Here is a 25561-nt window from a genome sequence, read left to right as displayed (position 1 = left end):
CTCTCTCTCTCTCTCTGTGTGTCTCTATGAATAAATAAATAAAATCTTTAAAAAAAATAAAAATAAGAATAAAAAAATAAAAGTAAAACTCACTGGTCATTTTAAAGGATGCTAGGGAATCAACAACCCATTATTTTGAAAACTGATATATAAAGAGGAGGAAGCAAACATTTACCCTCCCCTTCCTATACAAATGATACTTCAGGGTAATGAGTGGATGACAGAGTTTGTCTATGTAGAAATACTTGAATAATAATTAAAAATGGAATGACAGAAACAGAATAGCTTACAACCCCTAATAACATAATGAATCTAGGCAATAAACCTCAATAGCTCCTAGCATAACAAAGAAACAAGCAAACATTATGCATCTCCTGATGGCAGTACACAGTATCTATGAAATATTCTTGCCAAAGGTGGGGCAAGGACCACAGGGTTTTTAATGGGGTCCATGGACAGGTCAATGAAAATATTCAGGAGAATCTATGAACTTGGATGGGAAAAAAAATACAATCTGATTTTCAGTAACATTTAACTGAAGTTTAATTTTCCCTTCCATTATGAAATAGGCAACTAACTAAAGCAGTAGTATGAGCGCCTAAGACCTTGCTGCCAAAGAATCACAAACATTTTCTTATCAGATGGCAACTGTTGCTGAAATTCAAAATAACATTTACATTCATCAGGACTGCACATCATGAGAGATAAACTCCCACGGTGAGATCCCTTATTTCATGTGTTCTTTTTTTTAAAAAAAGAAACATATATACTAACATGTATCACAGTGTGTTTTTAATAGTTCAATACCCAAACAGATGTAACTGGTTGCCATTATAACCCCATTTATACCCCATTTATGTTACTCTATGCATTTAAAAACATTTTGAGAAGGAAATACTGTAAACCCACCAGAAATATACAATCAGCAAACCCCTGAATGTGGTAAACTCTACATGACAGTTTCTTCAGGAATAAACTGCAAGAAAATAAGAGCAAGAGGAAGCCTACAGAAGATGTCAATATAACAATATAACAACCCACTGAAACGTGTGGACCTTATATGCATCTCGATGTGAAGAAACTTTTAAAAATTATGTGGTAGTTGGGAAAATTTGAACATGCACTAGATATTTGATATTAAGGAATTATTGTTAATTTTTAGGTGGAAAATGGTATTATGACTGTTTTTTAGGTCCTTATCTCTTAGAGATTAACACTGAAATATTTATGCATGAAGTTGTATGATGCCTGAGATTTACTTCCAGATAATCCAGGAGGGAGGAAGTGTAGAGGTGAAACAAGATGAGTTGATAAGTATTGAAAATGGGTGAAAGGCAAAAATAAACTCCAAAGGGCTTAAAAACCTAAATGAGAGGCCTGAAACCATAAACACCTTAAAAGAGAGCACAAACCGTAATCTCTATTATCAGTTGTAGCAACATTTTTCTACGTATGTCTCCTGAGGCAAGGGAAACAAAAGCAAAAATAAACTGTTGGAACTACATCAAAATAAAAAGCCGTGCACAGCAAAGGAAGCAAAACTAAAAGGCAACCTACTGAACAGGAGAAGGTATTTGCAAATGATATATCCCATAAAGGGTTAGTATCCAAAATGTATACAGAATTTAAACAATTCAACATCAAAAAAAAAAAAAAAATCAAATACTCCAATTAAAAAATGAGAAGACATAAACAGTCATTTCTTCAAAGAAGACATTCAGATGGCCAACAGTCCCAGGAAAAGATGCTCAACATCACTCATCATCAAGGAAATGCAAATCAAAACTACAATGAGGGGCACCTGGGTGGCTCAGTCTGTTAAGCATCTGAATCTTGGTTTTGGCTCAGGTCATTATCTCAGGGTCATGAGATCCACCCCCAATTTGGCTCCCTGCTCAGCAGGGGGGTCTGCTTCTCCCACTCTGTTTGCCCCTCCCCCTGCTTGGGGTGCGTGCACACCTTCTCTTTCTAATAAATAAAATCTTAAAAATAAAATAAAATGAAAATGTAAAATAAGTTGCATTGCATATTGATATGGATGGGGTGACAGTGCTCTGCTCTGCTGGACAATATAAATTCCAGAAAAAGGAAATTTGGCAAGTTACCAGTTTCTCCCGTCCTGCAAGGGAGCAAGAGTCCCTTGATCTATTATCACATGTCTCATAATTGGAAGGCAGATACCAAGAGTAGAAGTATGGGTGTCATGAAGGTGGGGGGTGATTTGGACAGACTTGTAATTTCCTTTGTCTTTGTTCTAACATTCACCACGCAACTGAAGATCCTGTATCTCCTATGCAGATTTTTCTATTGGGATGGTCTTCCTGTGAGCAGCGGTCAAATTTAACAGCAAAAATTCTGATTATAAATTAATACATTTATTTTCAGGCATAAATGTGAGCTTGAAAGAAAGAATCATTTTATCTAGAGACTGATGATCTCCTCAAATGAACTGACCATGATGTCCCAGACACAGAAAACTGGAATATTCCGCCAACATACAGGAATCCAGAGCTTCAGATGTCAGCTTTCTTATCTACAATGCTAGAAGCATGTTCATAAAGGTTTGCCAAAACCAGAGTCCAGTACTTTAAGTAATGAAGCAAGCTTTTCCAAAAATTGTGCCACACAAAAGAAACAAAAGCAAAAATGAACTATTGGGACTTCATCAAGATAAGAAGCTTTTGCACAGCAAAGGATACAGTCAACAAAACTCAAAGACAACCTACAGAATGGGAGAAGATATTTGCAAATGACATATCAGATAAAGGGCTAGTTTCCAAAATCTATAAAGAACTTATCAAACTCAACACCAAAGAAACAAACAATCCAATCATGAAATGGGCAAAAGACATGAACAGAAATCTCACAGAGGAAGACATAGACATGGCCAACATGCATATGAGAAATGCTCTGCATCACTGGCCATCAGGGAAATACAAATCAAAACCACAATGAGATACCACCTCACACCAGTGAGAATGGGGCAAATTAACAAGGCAGGAAACAACAAATGTTGGAGAGGATGCGGAGAAAAGGGAACCCTCTTACACTGTTGGTGGGAATGTGAACTGGTGCAGCCACTCTGGAAAACTGTGTGGAGGTTCCTCAAACAGTTAAAAATAGACCTGCCCTACAACCCAGCAATTGCACTGTTGGGGATTTACCCCAAAGATACAAATGCAATGAAACGCCGGGACACCTGCACCCCGATGTTTATAGCAGCAATGGCCACGATAGCCAAACTGTGGAAGGAGCCTCGGTGTCCAACGAAAGATGAATGGATAAAGAAGATGTGGTTTATGTATACAATGGAATATTACTCAGCTATTAGAAATGACAAATACCCACCATTTGCTTCAACGTGGATGGAACTGGAGGGTATTATGCTGAGTGAAGTAAGTCAGTCGGAGAAGGACAAACATTATATGTTCTCATTCATTTGGGGAATATAAATAATAGTGAAAGGGAATATAAGGGAAGGGGGAAGAAATGTGTGGGAAATATCAGAAAGGGAGACAGAACGTAAAGACTGCTAACTCTGGGAAACGAACTAGGGGTGGTGGAAGGGGAGGAGGGCGGGGGGTGGGAGTGAATGGGTGACGGGCACTGGGGGTTATTCTGTATGTTAGTAAATTGAACACCAATAAAAAATAAAAAAAAAATTGTGCCACAAATAACACCCATCAAATTTTCTTATATTTAGATTATTATACAAAACAATGGAAAGGACACTTCTGAAATCTGCAAAACATGTTTCCTCTATTTATCTTCACAATATGTCCTATTGAACTTCTTAGACTAGAGGCTACAGAGTGGGACTAACCCATTTTTCAGTATTCTGTAACAATACAACAGAAGTTGAGAGAAGAGCAAGCTTAATATGGGGTCTAAACCCAGCAAGGAACCTACCCAATTGCACCCATTCACTTTAATTGTACCTCAGTGTATTTTCACCCAGTACGAACTTCAACCTCTGGACCTTCCCAACCTTGCTCATTCCTGGAACTGTTTCTTTCTTTCTCCCCCTGCCCCACAAAGATTTTATTTATTTGAGAGAGAGTGAGTGAGAAAAAGAGAGAGAATTTCAAGCAGGCTCCTCATCCAGCACAGAGCCCAACATGGGGCTTGATCCCATGACCCTGAGATCATGACATGAGCCTAAATCAAAAGTTGAGCCTAAATCAAGAGTTGGACACTCAACCAACTGAGCCACACAGGGGCCCGGGAACTGTTTCCATTCTGACTCTGGGAACACCAGAGGGTCTACAACCTAAGGGTGCTAGTGGAAGAGATAAGAAGTCAATGACTACAGTGATGGATGAGTTAAATTGCCTGATGGAACCTTAAAATTAACAAGAGTTTTTAGGTGGGATTATAGGACATTTTTTGGTTGTTTTCTTCTTTCTCCATTTGTACATATCAAATTTTCTAGCAAGGAGAAATCTATTTTTTTCCAATCTGTGTTCTTTCTTAAAAGAACCAAGATAGGACTCTTGGGTGCTTCAGCAGTTGAGTGTCTCTCTTTGGCTCAGGGCATGATCCTGGAGTCCTAGGATCGAGTCCCACATCAGGCTTCCTGCAAGGAGCCTGCTTCTCCCTTTGCCTATGTCTCTGCCTCTGTGTGTCTCTCATGAATAAATAAATAAATCTTAAAAAAAAAAAAAAAAAGAACCAAGAAAGCAAAGGGACCTAAGCCAGCACGAAGAATGACTTCAGAAGCCTTCTTGACTCATTTTGAATCCTTGTGCTAATTTGGATTCAGAGCTCACCTTCTCTCTTTCATTTCTCCCCCAGTCTCCTATGACCTGTGATTCTTTGTTGACAATTTGAGGTTTCCAAACTGCTGACTTAAAGCTCCCTGGATTTGCCAATGTGGTATCCATCAGCATCAAGTATTATTTATTACACTCATGCTAATAGACCCCATCAGAATACCTGTTTTCTACAGTGCCTTGTCATTCACAAAAACTTTTCTGTACCCTCTCGTTTTTAATTTTTGACCCATGGGACAGTGCCACTGAACTAAAGATGAAGAAAGTGAAGCTCAGAGAGGTGAAATGAGTCACCTAACTAATGTTGTTCAACAGTGGCAAAATCAGGTGCAAAATAGAAACCCCCAGCACTAAGTGCATTTGCTAGCCTACTATGTTCCCTCCTACGTGATTAAATAACTTCAGGGGTGCCCAGAGGATGAGGCTGGTTAAGTGTCAGACTCTTGGTTTCAGCTCAGGTCATGATCTCAGGGTCCTAGAATTGAGCCCAGTATGGCGCTCTATGGTCAGCGGGAAGTCAGCTTAGGATTCTCTCTCTCCCTCTCCTTCTGACCTTCCCCGCCATTCCCTGGCTCACACACACACGCTCCCCTTTTCTCTCAAATAAATAAATAAATAAATAAAATAAAATAAAATAACTTCAGAACAGATGATCTATAGCTTTTTTTCTCTCTCTAACCAATATTTGATGGAAATGGATAAAGCTGCAAAAGTACAGATCAGACGATTCGAGCGCTCTTTTTTAAATGCCTGGCCTTTTATCCAGATCACTGAGAATGACTTCAATATTATATTTTCCCACATATTTTATAATGGATAATATAGTCCACGATAACTGCAGATTCGGTTATCATAGAATAAAATCAGTTACCATAGAATTATAACTATTTTATATTTTACTTGGAATTTTATGGGCAAATACATCCTAACACACTCCAACCGATTTAATACTGCCACACTACTAAAATACACAACCTTCTGCAATGTGTCCACTTTAATCATCACATCAATCCCACAGCCAATAAGGCAAAGCTAGCAATATCAATCTTCTGGAAAAATAGTTTGGCAGACAATCAAGTGAGCACTAGTTGAAGGGGCCGGCATGCACTGCCTTGATTGGCTACTGAATTTTACACACACACCCCTGAACAAAGACAGAAGTACGCAGTGAGAAGAGCCAGCTGAAGTATTTGAAGGTAACCACACCTATGGCCTGGACATGGCACACCTAGCTGATCTGTCTCAGGGACGATCAAATCAAGTTTATATCTGTGCCTTTTTGGAGACAGGATGTAGCCCTTGCACTAGTACACCACTCCCAGACTCCCACTAAAGACCAGAATGTGTGAGAATTATCCTCGTCTGCTTGGTGGAAATAGTCCAGCAACTTCACCAGGCCACAGTGACCTTTTTATTACCATCTTCTTAATGGCATCCAGTTCAATTCAGCCAATATTTTTTACTACCCTGTTGGTTCTTGACCCCGCCAGACTCCAGAGTACAAAGAAACAACAGGCCCTGCCCTCATGGAATTCATAATTCAGCAGGGAAGAAAAACACTGAAGGAACAAGATGACTCACTTCATTTAGCATTGTACCTACCATCTAGGTCCATGTGCGTTCTCAAAATTGTCTGAATGGGATGTAACCTAATCTCAGATTCCATGGGAGGCTTTCCTCATCAAGGGATTCTTCATCTGAGACTTGGTCAATGAAGACAAGTCGTTCAGGTCAAGAGAAAGGGAACAGGAACTGCTGCCCAGCAGAAAGGTCCGTATTGCCCATTACCCTCCATGACTAGAGCCCGTAGAGGTAGCTCATCCAGAGGAGCAGCCACTTCATCTCTTTCAAATCTTTCCTGCAGCTTCAAGAGAGTCTAGCAAATCTTGGTTGATTATTTCAAAGGGTGTGGGTTAGATGAGCTGAGAAAACAATTCCTTGACATTTTATGAATTATTGTTTGTTTACCTTTTCACCAGCGTCTGGTCTTTGTGCTCTACTTTCTTATTGGAGCCATGTTTAGATTCTACCACCAAATGTAGTAGACAGAATAATGGCTCCTCAAAAATGCCCACACACTAGGCCCCAGGAACCTGTGAAGAGGTCACCTCACATACCATGAGATAATAAGAAATACAGGGGCACCTGGGGGGTCCAGTGGTGGAGCGTCTGCCTTCCACTCAGGTCATGATCCCAGGGTCCAGGAACAGGCTCCCCATGGTGGGGGGAGGGGGGCTGCTTCTCCCTCTGCCTGTGTCTCTGCCTCTCTCTCCCCGTGTCTCTCATGAATAAATAAATAAAACCTTAAAAAAAAAAAGAAATACATTTTAATCATGCCCCTCCACCAGAGCTTCTAAAGGTGATGAGAAGGGGTCATCTTCAGTCATTCATAGCAAGCGCCATTCAATGACACCAAGTTTATGTTAATGAGGTGACTTTTGGAAAGCCCCTAAAGGAGGGGAGCCGGTTGCCACTCGAACCAACAGGAGCTAATGGGGTTGTGACTTTCAGCCCCACCCCAGGGAGCAGACAGGGGCTGGAGGTAGAGCCAATCCCCAATGACCAAAGATTTCATTCATCACCTGTGCCTACATAGTGAAGCCTTCCCTAGAACTCCTAATGGAAAAGGGCGCTTGAGGGCTCAGTATGTTAAGCATCTGGCTCCTGATTTCAGCTCAGGTCATGATCTCAGGATCCTGGGATCGAGCCCCACACGGAGCCCGACTTTGGGCTCCCCGCTCAGAGCTCAGCCAGGAGTCTGCTTGAGGATTCTCTCCCTCCCTCTGCCACCTCCCCGCCCTGCACTCTTGCTCTAAAATAAATACATAAATCTTAAAACAAACAAACAAACAAACAAAAAAAACCCTAAAGGACTCAGAGGCTTTCCAGGTCCCATGAACACCCTGATGTGCTGAGGTGAGGATGAGGGGGGTGGGGCGGTGAAGCTACATGCCCTTTACCTTCCCCCATACCTTGCCCTATGTGTCTCTCCTATCCAGCTGTTTCTGAGTTTTATCTTTTCACAATAAACTGGTAATTTAATAAACTGTTTCCCTGAGTTCTAGGAGCCACTCTAGCAAATTACTGAGCCCAAGGCAGAGGCCATGGGAACCTCTGCTGTGTAGTCAGACAATCAGAAGTACAAGGTGTCAACCTGGGAGGTGTCTAAAATGGAGGGTGGGGAGCCAGAGGAGGGCAATCTTGGGGGATTGGGCCCTTAGTCTATGGGGTTTTTGCTAACTCCAGGCAGTGTCATAACTAAATCATAAGACACTCAAGTTTGTATGAAGAAATGGCGCTCTAAGAAAAATCCACATACATTTGTGGTCAGAAGTAAAGTGCTGAGTACAGGAAAACAGTTTTTTTCCTTTTTCCATGCCAAGAGGGCCTATGCTGATGGGATCACCGGTAAATACCTTGAGATGCGGAGATTATCCTGGATTTATTCAGGGAGGCCCCATCTAATCACACGATTTCTTGAAAGGGAGAACCTTTTCCAGCTGTAGTCAGAGGAGAGTCAGCAAGAGAGGGGCAGCGTTGCTGGCTTTGCAGACAGAGGGGGACAGAGGGGGACCCTAGGAGCCCAGGAAGCCAGGTGGCCTCCCAACAGGAGAGCCAGGAAATCCACCCTCCCCCACACCTCCCAGGAAAGAACACAACCTTGTCAAATGCCTTGATTTTAGCCTGGATTCACCTGTGTCCCATTTCCCTCCTACAGAACTGGTCAGGTAATAAACTCATGTTGTTTTAAGCCACTACATTCGTGGTGATATTTTAACAGTAATAGAAAAGTAATACTAGGTCAACAACGGGTGTGATACCTTAAAACGACACTCGAATCGTGATGTTAGAACTATTTATATTCATCTCAATGAATTTCCTTAGTAACAAGACAGGTCTCAAATTAACTGCAGACAACGCTGATCAAAAGCCATCCTACACTTAAACACTTTCACCATTTGCCAAGGAGAAAAGGGAACCATGCCATCAAACTAGTTTTATGCAAACGAAAGTAAAAATTATAAATTCAGTGACCTCTTCTTAAATGTTCTGTCCTGCATGACCCTTAGATACTCAAGAATACAGAGGAAACAAATTAATACTCACCCCCTCTGCCATAAATGGAAGGGAGACTAGTGACAGCCACCGTACTAACCTCTTATGTACATGAACTTACCGGATTTTCATACAATCCTAAAATGTAGGTATCATCTTGCTGAAATTCAAGTCATTCAATAAGGTTCATAAGGTAAATAAGAGCGCTAGATCAAAATCCAAATTAGGCTCAAAAGTCTGTTTTTTTTTTTCCATTCCCCTTCGCTAAAAGAATAATTGTGGGAAGAAAATTAGAAAGGTGCTCATTTCCAGAATGATGACCTCTCAGTTCCTACAGCATTGGAACCATTTTCTACAACCTGCCTGTAGTGTGTTATGTTGCATTTGCTTTACTAGATTATACATGCAGAAACTATGCCATGGATACTTTTGTGCTCCCCCCATATACATATCTACACAGTATCTAATATTGTTATTATTATGGTTGTGGTTACCCTTGTTAGGGTTACTATTGTAATTACCATCATTGTTGTTAAAATTGTTACTATTAACAGTGAAAACAGTATCTAACACACTTGAGTTCACTCTATGTACCAGGCACGGGCTCAACAATTTCAGGATTTCACAGTTCTAATTAATTCCATCCTCCCAACAATCCTAAGAGGTAGGTGCTACTGTTATTGCTATTTATAAAGAAACTGAGGCACAGAGATGTCACACAACGTGCCCAATATCACACAGCTAGCATCTGGTAGAACCTGGAGGGCAAACCAAGCAGCGCAGCTCATCATCACTGTCCCACTGGAAGTGTACTACTGGTATCTATTAGGGACTCAAAAGCCTTTCTCAGCCTAATAAAAGTGAGATGGCTTAATAAAAATAACGACATGGCAGGTGCCATGCTAAGTGTTTACCTAAGTTACTCCATTTAAAACTCATGAAACCTCTCACGGGATAGGAATGCGTACAATTGCACCGGTGACCAACTTGCCTAAGGTCGAAAAATCAGGGGTACCTGGGTGGCTCAGCAGGTGAACATCTGCCTTTGGCTCAGGTCATGATCCCGGAGTCCTGGGATCGAGTCCCGCATCAGGCTCCCCACAGGGCGTCTGCTTCTCCCTCTGCCTATGTCTCTGCCTCTGTGTGTGTGTCTCTCATGAATAATTTTTTTTAAATCAAAAAATCATTGTCTCTGTTTTCCCCTTCTACACACTGCCTCCCTGATAACAAAAATAAATCATAATATTGAAGATTCTGAACTATGCAAGGAGATCAAGAGAAACAAATTATCCTGCATCTCCAACAGTGTGTATTGATTAGCATGGCCCATTTGATTATATATGTTCAACAATTATTTTACTAAGGGATGTTTTAATGAAAATGAAGGGACATAATATTTATATGTGATAGCCTCCCTCCATCCTCTGATTTGTGATTGGTTGAAATGAGAAAACATGAAACGAATGGACAAATCACCTATTCTCTCTGAATATGTGAGGACCACGAGCCCTACAGCCTAGATGTGGGGAGGGGGCAGCATAAACTGTGGTCAGTATGTGGAGGACTGGCCTCTTCCCTGCAGGACCCTCCCAATCCCTGGACACTTCTGTGAGAATTCTCCGAGGGGCACCCATGTGAACACACAGAGGCCAGGAACAGGAAGCTCCAGGCGGGTGGGCAAGGAGGGTTGGGGATGGAGGAAGGGTAGATTCTGAAGGATGGGATCGGTACAGGGTAACAAGTGCATGCTGTTTCAAGAGTCTGGATGATGAGGGTTTATGACAGACACACCACCCTCTCTCCACCCGCCCTGGTCTGGCACAGGCACAGAAGAAAACAGACTAACCCTGTTCTCAGGAGGCAGTCAAGAAGCCACAGCCCACGAAACTTTAAATTTCTACTACCGCCTGCCCTCTGAGGCTCAATCAGAAGTTTGGAAGGACTATTTTTTTTTTAACTGTTGTAAAATCTAAATGAGCCTTCCTGTGGATTATCAAAACAAAATTGCTTGTTTCTGTGTCTGGTTTAAACTGTCAAATGGGATCCTGGGGTGAAGACAATCAACCAGTGAGCAGTTAAAAGAAGGAAATCCAAAGCCAGTCCAAACACAGACGCAGAATCCCGGTGCGGCTGGGTTCCGGGCTCCAGCTGTGTCCCTGCCCTCTGCGGTTTGGCACTTGAACCTCCTCAAACTCTGTAGTCATAAATCCTCTGTTTTACCTACACCAGCAGTGAGCTGGATTTCTAACTAACACACTCATCAAACACCAACCAGGCACCAGAAAAGAGCAGTTTGAGCCTGATCTAGAAACTTCCTGGCACTCGGCCTGGAGGGGCCTGGAGGGAACGGGAGGTGGAGGCGGAAGGTAGATTTCCTGTGAGCTTTTCAATACTCCACAAGGGCTCACAGCAGAAAAACTCACTCCCCTCCTTAGTCAGCTTCCCGGTATCTGATTTAACCCAGCCAACTCCCAAACTTTTCAACGGAACGCCTCTATTAGGCAAAGAGAAGCAAATTACCATTTCCCACGGGAAGCTGGTGCCAGCCCCAAGCTTCATCAACTTTCAAGGATGATCCTTAAAAATCCATGTAAATTGCACTGTGTATAGGGCAAACCATTTAGTATAGAAATAATGTGCAAAATGTGATTCTTTCACAGGTAGTACGGGCATCTCTCAGAAGTGGAAACGTGGAAGGCCAGTGAACAGAGGCCCACCTGCACTGGTGATCAGGGATATGCAGATGAGAGATACATCTTACATTCATTCCACTGTCAAAACTTTATGTCTAATAATACCAAGTGTTCAGATGTTTGTTTTCATACTCAGCTGGTAGCAGTGTAAACTGGCACAACCCTTTGGGAAACCAGTTTGGCATTTTGTGAAGTTGAAAAGTCACATTCTCTACCACCTAGTTGGCCCCCTCCCACACGCTCTATATACACCTGCGTGTGTGTAAAAGTAGAGCTGGGGTGCCTGAAAGGCTCAGTTGGTTGAGCATCTGACCCTTGATTTTGGCTGGGGTGGTGGTCTCAGGGTTGTGAGATCTGAGCTCTGCTCTGAGTGCAGCACCTACTTAACATTCTCTCCCTTTCCCTCTGCTCATGCAAACATGATCTCACTCTCTCACTAAAAAAAAAAAAAAAAAAAAAGTGCTTATATGTGATCAATAGGAGACCTGTAGAAGAATGTTCCTGGAAATCCTTTTCGCTATAGGAAAAAACTTGGAAAAAAACCAAATGTCCATTAAGTGATTTAATAAACTATGGTATATGCACAGGAAAGAATATTGTAGAGTCACAGTGAGGGTTCTTGCAGCATTAGGCAACAGCACGGATGAATCTTGGCAGTGTGATATAGAAGGGGAAATAAATCACAACAGATTATCTATAGTATGATATCCTTTTAATAAAGTAAAAAATAAATAAAAGCATACTTTTTAGAAATACACAAAGGCACAAAATCGTACCCAAAAGAATGAGAGCAAGGGAATGGGGAGAGGTATATTCAGGATGGTAATTATCTCTGGTTGGGGAGGAATGTGGGTAGAGGGCATGACTGGGTACATGGAAGTTACCATCATGATTCTAGTTCTAGGGTGGTGATGGGTTTGAGGAACTTACTGCATAAAAAAAGTTATTTAGCCATTCATGAGCCAACTGAATGTTATGAGCCAGGGATTATTACTCCATTTCCATGCGACTGGAGCCTAAAAAATAAATTAAATCAGGGGCACTCAGCTGGCTCAGCCAGTGGAGCACTCGATTCTTGATCTCAGAGTCATGAGTTCAAGCTCCACACTGGGGGCAGAGCTTATGTAAAAAAATAAAAAATAGGGGATCCCTGGGTGGCTCAGAGGTTTAGCGCCTGCCTTTGGCCCAAGGCGCGATCCTGGAGTCCCGGGATCGAGTCCCGCATCGGGCTCCCTGCATGCAGCCTGCTTCTCCCCCTCTGCCTGTGTCTCTGCCTCTCTCTCTCTATGTCTATCATGAATAAATAAAAAAATTAAAAATAAAAAAATAAAATAAATAAAAAATAAATGATGATCCAGGAAGACACATTATATTTTATATCCTGTGATGTTATATACTTTCTGGAACTCCTGGAGACACAAATAGCAAAGAGCCTGGGGAGGGGGTGGAGGGACAATGAGGGAACGGGGACACAGCGTTAATTGTTCAAGGCCTTTTTTTTTCCAGTTTGCTGCCTAACTCGCAAGAGGTTAGTGGTTAGGAGCATGGGCTCTAGGGCCAGACTGCCTTGCAGGGGAGGAGGCAAAACCTCACTGCATTCCTTACTACTGTGTAACTGTGTGACTGTGTGACTTTTAGGGAAAACACTTGACCACTCTGTGTCTCAGCTTCCACGTGTCCAGTGGGGCTGGCAATGACAGCATCATAATGCTCAGAGCAGAAAATTATTGTAGGATGACACTGAATTAGCCCACCCTGAAGCCCTGGAATAATGAGGTTGTTCTAAGTGTATCAACTAAGCTTTACTCAACAAGGACTTTATTTATTAATTATTGTTTTTATCTCTGGCTTGATACCACTGTGAAAAGTTTAAGAAATGGCTCTTCTATACTCTTTTGCTTTAAGATTTCATTTTGGGGGCACCAGGGTGGCTCAGTGGTTGAGTGTCTGCCTTTGGCTCAGGGTGTGATCCCAGGCCCCTGGGATGGAGTCCTGCATCAGGCTCCCTGTGGGGAGTCTGCTTCTCCCTCTGCCTATGTCTCTGCTTCTTTCTGTGTGTCTCTCATGAATAAATAAATAAATACAATTTTTTTAAAAGATTTTATTTTTTCAGTAATCTCTTCATGCAACATAGGGCTTGAACCCACAACCCTGAGATCAAGAGTCACATGCTCCAGTGACTGAGCCAGCCAGGCGCCTCTCTTCTAAATCCGCCTGAGCAGGCTCATCCCAATACTACTCTGGCAAGATGTAAATCTCACACAATACTAGCCTCAGACTCTCAGGAAGGATTTGTTGAAGACCCAAGTCAGTATGTTCCTTAAATACTCCTGCTTGGGAATTACTAGAAAGAAGTTTGGGACCTAACTGTGATTTTTCATAGATTCTCTCTCTCTACATCATTAACATAAATAGCCAAGTTCCTGTGATCACTTAATCTAATGACTTTAACACAAAAAAAGTCCCTAAATCTGTGGACTAAAAGTTTTTATTAAATTTATTAAAATGAAAATTATCTAAATCTTTATTCAGGGCCTATTTATACTTTCACTACAAGCAATTCCGAGAGATTGGGTTATCTAGTTTCTACGATGTTAGCAAGTTGGAAGCCATCATTTAGAAAGAATGCAGGCTTCTGGAGATATGTTCAATAACACAGAAAAAATCACATGTGACAACTGTGAGAAAAAAGGCAGGAAAAAACATGACAAATAATTCACTTCAGTGGCTCCTGAGCAGCATATTACTATTACTGCCACTCAGCAGAATAATTAAACTTCATAATGATGATCCTGAATCAAGAAGAAAAGGTGTTATGTTGAATGCACTTTACTTAAGGCAAGTAGTTGCATATATTTGTTTTAAATATACCACGAGGGGATCCCTGGGTGGCTCAGAGGTTTGGTGCCTGCCTTTGGCCCAGGGCACGATCCTGGAGTCCCGGGATCGAGTCCCACATTAGGCTCCTGGCATTAGTCTGCTTCTCCCTCTGCCTGTATCTCTGCCTCTCTCTCTCTCTCTCTCTCTGTCTATCGTGAATAAATAAATAAAATCTTTAAAAAAATTTAAATATACCATGAAGACTTTTTTTTTTTTTAAGAGAAGACAGGTGAGGGGAGAAACGGAGAGAGAGAGAGGGAGACAGAGGATCTGAAGCAGACTCCACACCCAGTGCAGAGCCCGACACAGGGCCCAATCTCACGACCCTGAGATCATGACCTGAGCTGAAATCAAGAGTCAGACATTCAACAGACTGAGCCACCCAGGTGCCCCTACCATGAAGACTTTTAAATGTTTTATTTTTTTCTGGGCAAAATCTCCAGGATTAGTTGCAAATGGACCTACCAAATAATGACATGCCCTAGAAAGTTATTCAGTAGCAACCAGTAAAATGCTGAAGAACTACTACCCAAAATTATGAATTAGTTAACAGAAGTGAGTCATCCATTACATGAATACTGCCGCTCAATTGGGTTTAAAAAAACTTTAATAGATTGAAGGAGCATGTTTTAAGTTATCCATAAAATTCACCTGTGAAAGGATTTGTTTTTCTGATGATCCTCAATAAATAATACTATAAGGAAGTTTTTGTAGCTTTTTTAATAACCTTACCAAAACTGATATACTCAAGCAACGAACCTGGGAGGCAATTCAGGGTGGCTACTGTTCAGACTTCAAAAATAGCCTGCTTTAATTTCAGCCCTCATCCTTACACCTAATTTACCAAATCTTGCTGCAAACAGGTTATTACTGTTCCAAGGAATCAACTGCTACCATTTCGGTTCAAAGCCAGACACAAAGTAAGCAGTACAGGTATTTCAAAGATGAACTGCCATCTCCAGCCTGTAAGGCATTCTCCCAGGCTGGTGATTACCTTTATGTCACAATATGGTAAGTGTAATGAATGAGGAACAGTGTCTGAAAGGTACAGAAGAAGGGACCTAAGTCAAGATGTGTGTGGAGAGGGAAGAAGAAGACTGCCTGACTGACTTGGGCATCTACAGAGTCTTTAAGTAGCTAGCCACAGAGGGGGGCAGGAAGAGCATCCACGGAGGAAGCTGCAGGTGCAAGGGTGCAGACCAAGGTGTCTGTGGGGGATCACAGGCATGTCCCTGTCACCAGCATACCCTCTGACAGGTGGACATGCTGGGAGACGAGCCTGGCAAGGGAGGTAGGCTGGTGACAGGGGGCCCCATAGTGAACATCAAGAAGCTTGGCTCTCATAAAAGGACAAATATTGCATGATTGCACTTACATGGGGGATCCAGAATTGTCAGAGTCATAGAAGAAGAAAGGAAAATAGTGCTTCCTAGGGGCTGAGAGGAGAGGTGAACGTGGAGTTAGAGTTGCTGTACGGGATAACGAGCAAATTCTGGAAATGGGCAGTGGTCATAGGTGTGCAACACTGTGAGTGTAATTAATGTCACCGAATTGTACCCTTAAAAATGGTTACAATGGGGATCCCTGGGTGGCGCAGCGGTTTGGCACCTGCCTTTGGCCCGGGGCGCGATCCTGGAGACCCGGGATCGAATCCCACATCGGGCTCCCTGGTGCATGGAGCCTGCTTCTCCCTCTGCCTGTGTCTCTGCACCTCTCTCTCTCTCTCTCTCTCTGTGACTATCATAAATAAATAAAAATAAAAATTTAAAAAAAAATGGTTACAATGGTAAATTTTATGCTACATACATTTTACCACAATGAACACCACCAGAAATGTAATCATTGTAAAGGTAAAGAAGCGGGGAGGAAGAGGGGGAAGAGCTCGAGCCACAGTTCGAGCTCTATCGGGTATCCAGAGCCCTTTCTTCAAACATCTGGCATAAACCAGGCAGAGCAACAGACCTGATGGGTGCCAGAGACCCACCCAGAAGCCCACCACTTCCTACTTCCCAACTGAGGACCCTCCAGGGAACCCCACAAGCATCCCTGGTCTGTGAACCCGGGGCAGGTCCTGAGGGGAGCCCCAACAGGATGCAGAGGGATTTCTGAACTACTAAAGCAGGCCTGGTCTTTAGAATCAAAGGAATCATGGAGCACCTGGGTGGCTCCATTGGTCAAGAGTCCAACTCTGGTTTTCAGCTCAGGTTCTGATCTCAAGGTTGCGGGATCAAACCCTGTGTCGAGCTTTGTGCTCAGTGTGGAGTTGGCTTCAGATTCCATCTCCCTCTCCCTTACTCTCTTTCTTTCTCTCTCAAATAAATAAATAAAATCTTATTAAAAAAAGGAATTAAAGAAAACTGTCAGGCCTCTGCCTCAGCAGCCATGTACCCATGGGCAAGTTACTTACCCACCATCAACAGAAGTAAACATATTTGTACAGGATTGTGGAAACACCTGACAGCTGGGCATGGAGTGAGTCCCCACCTGCTGGAAGCTACCCATAGCCTCTGGTGGTATCTGGCATCACGCTGGCTACCACGAGCAGGGACAGGCAGGGGTAGCAGCTGTGACAAGTTCCCCGTGAGAGAGATACAGGCCTACTCTGAAGTTGTGACCGCAGGGAATGGACGGGGAGGTGGGCCCCGGAAAGAGTCTGGAAGTGCTGTCAAGATGCACTAGGTGGCACAGTGATCATCTGGGGAGGGTGCTGTTCTCCCGGTCACGAGACTGAGCCCCATGAGACTGAGCCCCGTGCCACACTGAGCATGGGGTCTGCTTGTCCCTCTCCCCACACGCACTCGCTCTCACTCACTCTCGAATAAATAAATCTTTTTTTAAAAAAAGAAAAAGAAGGGGCACCTAGGTGGGTCAGTGATTGAGCATCAGCCTTTGGCTCACATCCTGGGATAGAGTCCCCCAATGGGCTCCCTACGGGGACCCTATTTCTCCCTCTGCCTATGTCTCTGCCTCTCTCTCTGTGTCTCTCATGAATAAATAAAACTTTTAAAAAGAAAAAGAAAGGAATAAGCACTAGCAGCCATCATCTCATTTTTCTCACAATCAACCTGAAGGAAGGAGCAGAGATAAGCAAGCAGTAACCTAAAGGTTGTCTGCGGGAGGGAGAGGTCACTAGCCTGGGGCAGGGGACAGCCAGGGGCCCAGTCAGGTCATGTTGGATGGAAGCTTGTGAAGTCCACCTTCACCTCTGTCCTACGCTTTACTGCCTGTCCCTTGACCAACTCCCTGCATTACTGAGACGTTTAACGAAAAGGTTCAAACTCTCCAGCCAAAGATCATTCCCCCACCCACGCCCTCCAAGCTCTTAGGGCTAATGGGCCACACCGAGAGAGACAGGCCTCCTCCTCCTTCCAGGGCAGCTGCCACGGTCCCAGAAAGGTACAGGACAACAGCAATCAGCAGTAAGGCTGCGGCACCCACAGAGTCTCCAGCCTGGGGTTTATCAGGAGCCTGAGCCTGGCCTGGCTCTTCCCAGTACACAAGGGGACATGTGTGAGCATAGTTGTCACAGTGTGGTTTGTGGCAGCTGAGAGATGGAAACTCCCCGGGGGGGCATCACTGGAGGACGGCACACCCTGCAGCGCTCAGTTAGAAACAATAGGCCTAAATCAGAGGTTTTCAACCAGGGCGACTTTTCCCCCAGGAGCCATGTGACAATGTCTGGAAAGAATTTTGATCATCACCGCTCAGGGGTGGGAGGGACTGGGGGGTGCTCTGTGGGCATCTAGTGGGCTAAGATCAGGGGTGCTGCTGCATCCGACAACATAGTCCGCCACAACAAAGAATTATTCCACCTAAACTGTCAATAAGGCCAGACTGAGAAACAGAGATACAAGACAACATGACTATGTGATAAACATAGTTTTTTGTTTTTGTTTTTGTTTTGGTGTCTGATCTTATTTATTTTGTCACTCTTAGAAAATCTCATTTTTGGGATCCCTGGGTGGCGCAGCGGTTTGGCGCCTGCCTTTGGCCCAGGGCGCGATCCTGGAGACCCGGGATCGAATCCCATGCATCGGGCTCCCGGTGCATGGAGCCTGCTTCTCCCTCTGCCTATGTCTCTGCCTCTCTCTCTCTCTGTGACTATCATAAATAAATAAAAATTTAAAAAAAAAAGGAAAATTTCATTTTTGACTGGACTCAGACTTAGAGGTAGAAGCTCTCAGAGAGGACAGCCTCCGTCTCTTGGCAATCTGTTCCTGGCGTTTTTCTTTGGCCTCCTTCATTCTCTTGGCCAAAAGTTTAGCATATTCTGTAGCCTCTTCCTTATTTTTCTTAGTACGCTGTTTCTTCAAAGCAATACGCCGACGTTTGTGTTGGAGGACACGTGGAGTAACAAGACTCTGAATCTTGGGTGCTTTGGTTCTAGGTTTCTTACCTTCTTTGTTTAGGGGCTTTCTAACAACATACTGGCGGACATCGTCTTCTTTTGACAGATTAAAAAGCTTTTGGATTCTGCTGGCTCTTTTGGGCCCCAGGCGACGAGGCACAGTAGTATCCGTGAGTCCAGGAATATCCTTCTCCCCTTTTTTCACAATAACCAAATTGAGAACACTGAGATTGGCATCCACAGTGCAACCCCGAACAGATCTGCGCCTCCTCTCTCCAGTCCTCCTGGGTCGGTAGCAGGAATGCCCCTTACTCAGCAGCAGGCGGCCCCGGCCGTGGGTCAAGACACCCTGCTTCATGGGGAAGCCTTGTCATTGCCACCGCTGATGCGCACCACGTAACCCAGAGCATCGGCAGCAACTTCTGTGGCCATAGGCTTCTCATAAAAGGTAGGCAGTTTGCGCTCATCATCCACTTCAATGAGTTTCTGGCAGCCAGTAGCTGGGAAAGAGATGTTCAGCCTCATCCTGAAGCGGCCTACCGCCTCGGAGGCGCCACGAAAAAGAGCAGTTTTTTTTTGTTTTTTTGTCTTTTGTTTTTGTTTTTATTTCAGAGAGACATGGGGGCACCTGGGTGGCTCAGCTGGTTGAGCATCTGGCTCTTGATTTCAGCTCAGATTGCAGCTCAGATTGTGATCTCAGGGTCGGGACATTGAGCCCCACATCAGGCTTAGCGCTAGGCAGGGAGCCTACTTAGGATTCTCTCCCTCCCTCTCCCTTTGTCCCTTCCCCTACTCACGCCTGTGTTCTCTGGTTCTCTGTCTCTCTCTCTCTCTCTAAAATAAATAATCTTAAAAAAAAAAAAAAAGAAATGTGATCTATTATAAAATTCCTATTGGGGATTAGGGATTCATTCAACCATCTGATGTTCATTGTGTATCTATTGTAAGGTAGGCACTGTGCTCAGCAGAGTCTATAGTAGTGACTAAAAAGTAAGTAGTATTGGGGCACCTGGGGCTCAGTCAGTGAAGCATCTGCCTTCAGCACAGGGCGTGATACCAGAGTCCTGGGATCGAGTCCCACATGGGCTCCCTGCTCAGCGTCTGCTTCTCCCTCTGCCTCTGCCCTTGCTTGTGTGCTGTCGTGCACACGTTCTCTCTCTCTCTCTCTCTCTCTCTCTCAAATACATCATGAAAATCTTTTTTTTAAAAATGTAGTATTTCTCACCTCTTGGAGTTGGTAAAGGAGGCAGATGTTAATTTAATAATCTCACAAAGGAAAAGGAGAAGGAAGGAGCTACTTTGGAGACTGGCAGGATCTAGAGTTGCCCAATCCTGCACTACACAAACCACAAAAAGCCCTTCCACCTACTTCTTTGCTTCACTGCCACCAGACAACAGTGCTCTTCAGCAGAGTGCATGCCAGCTTGAGACCTTGCTATGCACACTGTGAGCACTCAGGAGATGTTTGCTGAATGAATAGACGAACACCCCTAAATGACTCCTTCAAAAACGTCTGGGCCTTAACCTTTGAAACGAGGAAACTGAACAGAAAGGAGGAGCCCAAGGGCCAGGTCGTTTGCCAGACTATCACAGGTGTGCACCTGTCCACCCACTACCAGTGCTCCTTCCTCCTCATGCCCATACCCACCTCACTCACACCAACCCACTTGCAGTTCCTTAAGCAAAACGTTCTCGTACATCCATGCCTGGATTGGCCTTCCTCTCCTAGTTCACCTGGAAACCTCCTATTCATGCTTCTAATTTCCTGATCCCCTTCCCGGCCATGCTCCCTAACCCTACACCTCACCCTTTGTGCCATCTGTACTTGTGCTCACCTCTAGAACATCTGCCATAACTTCTTACCATAACTTGATTGTGAACTCCCTGAAACTAAATCCTACTCATCCCTGTAGGCCAGAGAGTAGTCCAGAACCTAGAACATCATAGATCCTCAAGGTTCAGCAATTGAAAGAATGAATGAACAACACATCTTGCACTGAGCTACAAAAAAGAGTGGGATAAAGTCTGTGCCCTCAAAGGCTTACCATCTCAGATAACAAATAAATAAAAAGATGTAGAAAAACTAGTTAAGAATTCAAATATTAGAATTTTAAGTCAACATTATGTGTAACATAAATTACTATATCAAAAAGTCCCTTCATGTATACCATCACTCATTCTCACAAAATTCAGAAATATAAGACTAGAAATAAACACACAAAATATAAAGGTAAATACAGTTAGTGGAATGCAAATGATTCTGATCTTTTTATGTGTCTGCATATCATATTTAAAATGAGTGTGAACTCATTTTTCATCAGAATAAAATATTCAAAATAAATATAACAAAAAAAGCTTACCACCTATTCAATGGGAAAAGGATAAATATGTGAAATAGTAACTGCAGGTTTTTGCTAGAGATGTAAACTTGATAATCATTATAAGAAATATGTACTTTTTCATATATGAATTACAGTATAGGTATTAGGATGTAAACTGCTAGATGGTATACAATTAAATAAATATCCTCAGGTCCTCTAGGAAACACATATTCTCTTATCAGTTGTCATTTGTGCTACTAGCAATAATGACAGAAGCTGAAGTTACAAGCAGAGTCCAGTTGAAAACACAGTGCTTCTTATCATGAATGCCTGGCACATAGTAAGTCCTCAATAAACTTTTATTGAATAAGTGATGTGATATTCTTAATCAAAGGGAAAAACTGGGCAGCCCAGGTGGCTCAGTGGTTTACCGCCTCCTTCGGCCCAGGGCCTGATCCTAGAGACCTGGGATCAAATCCCAGGTCAGGCTCCCTACATGGGGCCTGCTCCTCCCTCTGCCTGTATCTCTACCACTCTCTCTCTCTCTCTCTCTATCTCTGTGTGTGTGTGTGTCCCATGAATAAATAAATAAAATCTAAAAAAAAAAGGGAAAATTATCTACTAATGAGGCAAACTATATCAGGAGTTGGGGTTACCTAGAATACTTCCTTCTCATAATGAAACAAGGCCCCAAATGTTTCCCCTGTATTTAGTTAGTACCCAGTTGCCAAAAGGGCTATTCATTCCCCTTTTTGGTAAAAGGTGTAGAATTGTGTCTGTCCCCCTACATACACAGTATCCATATTGTTATAACACATCCACTCACCAGCCTCTGTCCATCTCATGGCTCCCAGATATGGTTGGGGATTCATGGAGCCAAACTTACAACTGGGAGGTGAGTTTTAATGAGAGTTTAAAATATTGAGTATATAGAATACTGGATATTTAGTAAACTGAATTTTTCTGATTGCTGGGTCAGACAAGGAAAAACTGTGAACCAGAATACAAGTCTGGATGGTTGCCAGACATTAAGAATGGAAACCTTAATGAACAAAGAACTCTGCCAACCAGGGCGCCTGGGTGGCTCAGGCTTAACCAAAGTGTGTAAACTTGGTTTTGACTCAGGTCCTGATCTCATGGGTCATGAGATGGAGTCCAGCGCATCCAGGCTCTGGGAGTCTGCTCGAGATGCTCTCTCTCTCTCTGCCTGTTCCCCTGCTCACCCTTTCTCTCTCTCTAAATAAACTAATTAATTTAAAAAAAAAGTTCTGCCAACCAAAAAAAAAAAAAAAAAAAAGACGAAGTGCCACCCCAAGATAGAATAAAGATCAATGAAGGAAGAATGCAAGGTGTGTGGCAGAAAGTAAAGGAAGCCTCAAGCACCCTTGCCACCCCTCATTCATTCGTGTATTCACATGCTAAGGGTTGTGGGACATAGAAAAAGGAAAAATTCTTAATTCCTGCTATGAAGGACTCACTCCGCCAGTGATATAAGATGGCCACAAACAGCTATCACACAAGGAAGAAAGTCACAATCTGTAAAGGAGGTACAAAAAAGTGTGCTCGGAGACAGAAGAAATCTCATATTTAGGAAGCTATTAGATACTCCTGACTGTACAATATGCCAATATTTTGAAAATATTAGAACATAAGGAGAAAAAAGAAACCATCGCTACTCCTTATTCTTAAATCTTGCTATACTGCTCTCTGCCATACTGTCTGTCCATCTCAGGGCCTCTGGCATCTCCCAACACCCAAGAATGGAGACTGATGGAAATGACAAGTAGCCTCTACAGAGCCGTACCATGAGCCAGGCTATGGAGTCAGCCACATAATCCTCACAATTTCCCTACCAGTTAGAAACTGCTATTATCTCCAGTTTACAAATAAGAAAATGGGGCACAGAGAAGTTAAGTGACTTGCCCAAGGTCACCCAGCTGGTAAGTGGCACACACGGGATAGGATTCCAGAATCTGGGTCCTTAGCCATTACCTTATGCTGCCTCCCAGCTGAGAACCTGTGGCCATTTATCAGGACATACACAACTGGAGGACACAAGGTGATTTCTGGCCAACTCTGCCCTGTAAGTACACGCATCTATTTCAAACTATTCTTTTACACAACAAAAATGCATACACCATTCTTGATCTGGTAAACCAGAAAATGAGTTTTCACAATCTTTCGTTGGATACTTTTTTACGTTAACTAGAAGGAAAAAAAAAAAAAAAAAAAGCAAATGCCTGTTAGACGCGGTGCCAGCGGCCAGAAGTGGTTAAATCACAGTTGTGACTGGGTTTTGTGGGCACCACCCTTCACGGGTCATCATCTCTTGGTCTTGGGCAAAATGCTCAGCCTCGTTTGTTTCTCCGCCAGCGAAGCGTCTAGAATAGTGCCATCTCATAAAGTGGTAAAAGTACACGACAGCGTCCACATAACCGGCCAGGCCCTGAGCTCAAGCACCGTGGCTCGGGCTCCTCGGGTCCCAAGTCCCCAGGCCCTGCGCCCGCACAAGGCAGGTCCGCGGCGGCCGCAGGGGGGCTCCCCCGGCCCGGGCCCGCGGCGGGTCCCCGGAGCGCTCCTCGGCCGCCCCCGGGCGCGGACACCGCAGACGCGGCTTCCCCCGCCGCCCCCTCGCCCGGGGCCAGGACGCCGCGGGCTCCCCGCGACCTCAGGGCGGGACCTCAAAACTTAACCCCGATTTCTCACTCGGGGGAACTCGCTGCCTCGTGGAGGGAGGATCGCGGCCGAGGGTGACCGCCTGGCGGCGCCGCGATCGCCAGTTGCCCACCTGCCCGGGGTGGGCGGGTCGCCCCGCCTTCGCGGCATCCCCCGGGCGCCCTCCCCGCGCCCACTCGGCCGAGACCCCCGTCGCCCCCAGCACACACACCGGCCGATTTCCAAGAGGGCGGCGAGGGCGGGGCGCGCGGCTTCACAAAGCCAGGTGAGCCACACGTGGGGGCCGCCCGAGCGCCACCGCCGCGCCGCCTCCCCGGCCGCGTGCGCCCGCACCCCGTGCGCGCAGGGACCCCGCTCCCGGCCCCCGGCCCCCGGCCCCCGCCCCGGCCCGGCTTCCCCCGCCGGCCCCGCACTCACCAGGTGAAAAGCCGGCCCCGGAGCCCGCGCAGCAGGCTGCCCAGCGCGCTCGCCGCTCCCGGCGCGCCGGGTCCCGCGGGCGAGGCCGCCTCCATGCGCCCCTGCAGGCTCGGCGCCCGGAACCCCCGAGCGGCCGGGGCGGGGCGGGGCTGGGCGGGCGGGGCGGGCGGGGACGGCGCCTGGCGGCCTGGGGACCCGGCCCCGCGCTCGCGGCCTCCCGCCCCCCTGCGCTCCCGCCCACGCTCCCTGCCCCGGCGCTCGCTCGCCGGCCTCCTCTGCGGGCTGGGCCGCCCCCGGGCCTCCGCCGTCAGTTCTCCCGGCCGGGCCCACACGTCTGCAGGCGACGACCTGGCCCCTCCCGGGGAGCTGAGCACTAGGGGCGCGCTGCTCCCGCGCCCTGGCGGTGGGGCCTCGGGGATGGGCGACACCGCGCGGGCACCCCGGGGTGTTACGGCCCCTGGTCGACACCAGCCCGTGAGCCGAGGTTACACCGGCCCTAAAGAGCAGTGACTTTGCAGCGCCTGAACTTTGCTAAGTGGAGACGGCCGGCTGACTCCTCCCCTGCCTCCCCGGCCGGCCACCCTCCCTCTGACTAGGTCACGAAACACACCTACCATCTAAAAGAACTGAGGACGCTTCTGAGCTGTTTCTTTAAATTGCAAAACCTGGGTAAAATCCCAAGGGGATTTTTGCACCGCGTCTCTATGGGGCCCGCGCTGCGCACGCTGTCACCAGCTGGCGGCAGGCACAGGCACCCGGGGCGCCCTGCAGCCGGGGCCACGCCGTGGGATGCCTCTCCGCGGAGGAGAAACAACCACCTGAGGTGGAAAGGTTCCCGATCCTCATCGATCCTCTCCAGAAGACGAGAGAGAGAGAGAGAGAGATGAGAGAGAGAGAGAGAGAGAGAGAGAGAGAGAGAGAGAGAGAGAGAGAGAGAGGCGTGTGGGACCATTTCTTTTCCCGACCACCTCCCTCCCAGCGCCAGCGAGGAGGGTGGAGGACCGGTATGAAGGAGCAAAATAAAGGTAAATTCAAATGAGCTGGCAGTTCTGTGAGAAGGTTCTAAGAAAGAAAATGGATTTTAAAAAATGGTGTGGCTTTAGGAACCCCGAGTTTAGCAGCAACAGGAACCCCAAACTTAAAATCATTTTTTGACTGTTGAAGAACATGGTCATCCAGTAGAGGGGTGACTATTATGGTGCAACAGCATCTTCTGGCAAAGAGCTGTACCAAGAGATGGGAAGAGTTTATTTCGCTATTTTTAAGTGAAAAAAAAAGCAAAATATACAGAAGTACGTGTGATGTAATCTCAGTTTTGTAAAGCAAACAGTCCACTAAACCTTATATATTGACAGTGTTGAATTTTACCTGAGTCCTGTGCTCCTGGAAGATAGTAAT

The 25561-nt window shown here is 45.2% G+C and overlaps 2 protein-coding genes across 4 annotated transcripts in view; both read right to left on the bottom strand.

Annotated features, from left to right (window-relative positions):
* Positions 1–24258, bottom strand: part of SLC35F2 (solute carrier family 35 member F2) — a 50277-nt gene extending 26019 nt beyond the window's left edge. The window contains exon 1 of one of the 3 annotated variants that reach the window (XM_038536289.1): positions 24164–24258. In XM_038536289.1, the coding sequence (XP_038392217.1) occupies positions 24164–24258 (95 nt within the window). Of the gene's footprint in view, positions 1–6917; positions 6955–24163 lie in introns of those variants that run through there. The other 2 variants (XM_038536290.1, XM_038536291.1) reach the window with 2 other exon arrangements.
* On the bottom strand, positions 18544–19354 carry LOC100686736 (40S ribosomal protein S6-like). The gene is given in 2 exon segments (XM_038536292.1): positions 18544–19118; positions 19121–19354. Coding segments are annotated over 2 exon segments (729 nt in total). The 5' UTR covers positions 19275–19354.
* Positions 24259–25561: the final 1303 nt, after the last annotated feature.

This window comes from Canis lupus, chromosome 5 (genome assembly GCF_011100685.1).
Source record: "Canis lupus familiaris isolate Mischka breed German Shepherd chromosome 5, alternate assembly UU_Cfam_GSD_1.0, whole genome shotgun sequence".
Classification (NCBI taxonomy): Eukaryota; Metazoa; Chordata; class Mammalia; order Carnivora; family Canidae; genus Canis; species Canis lupus.
Note: the sequence above shows the minus strand (reverse complement) of the source record. Positions and strands in the feature narration are given on the sequence as shown.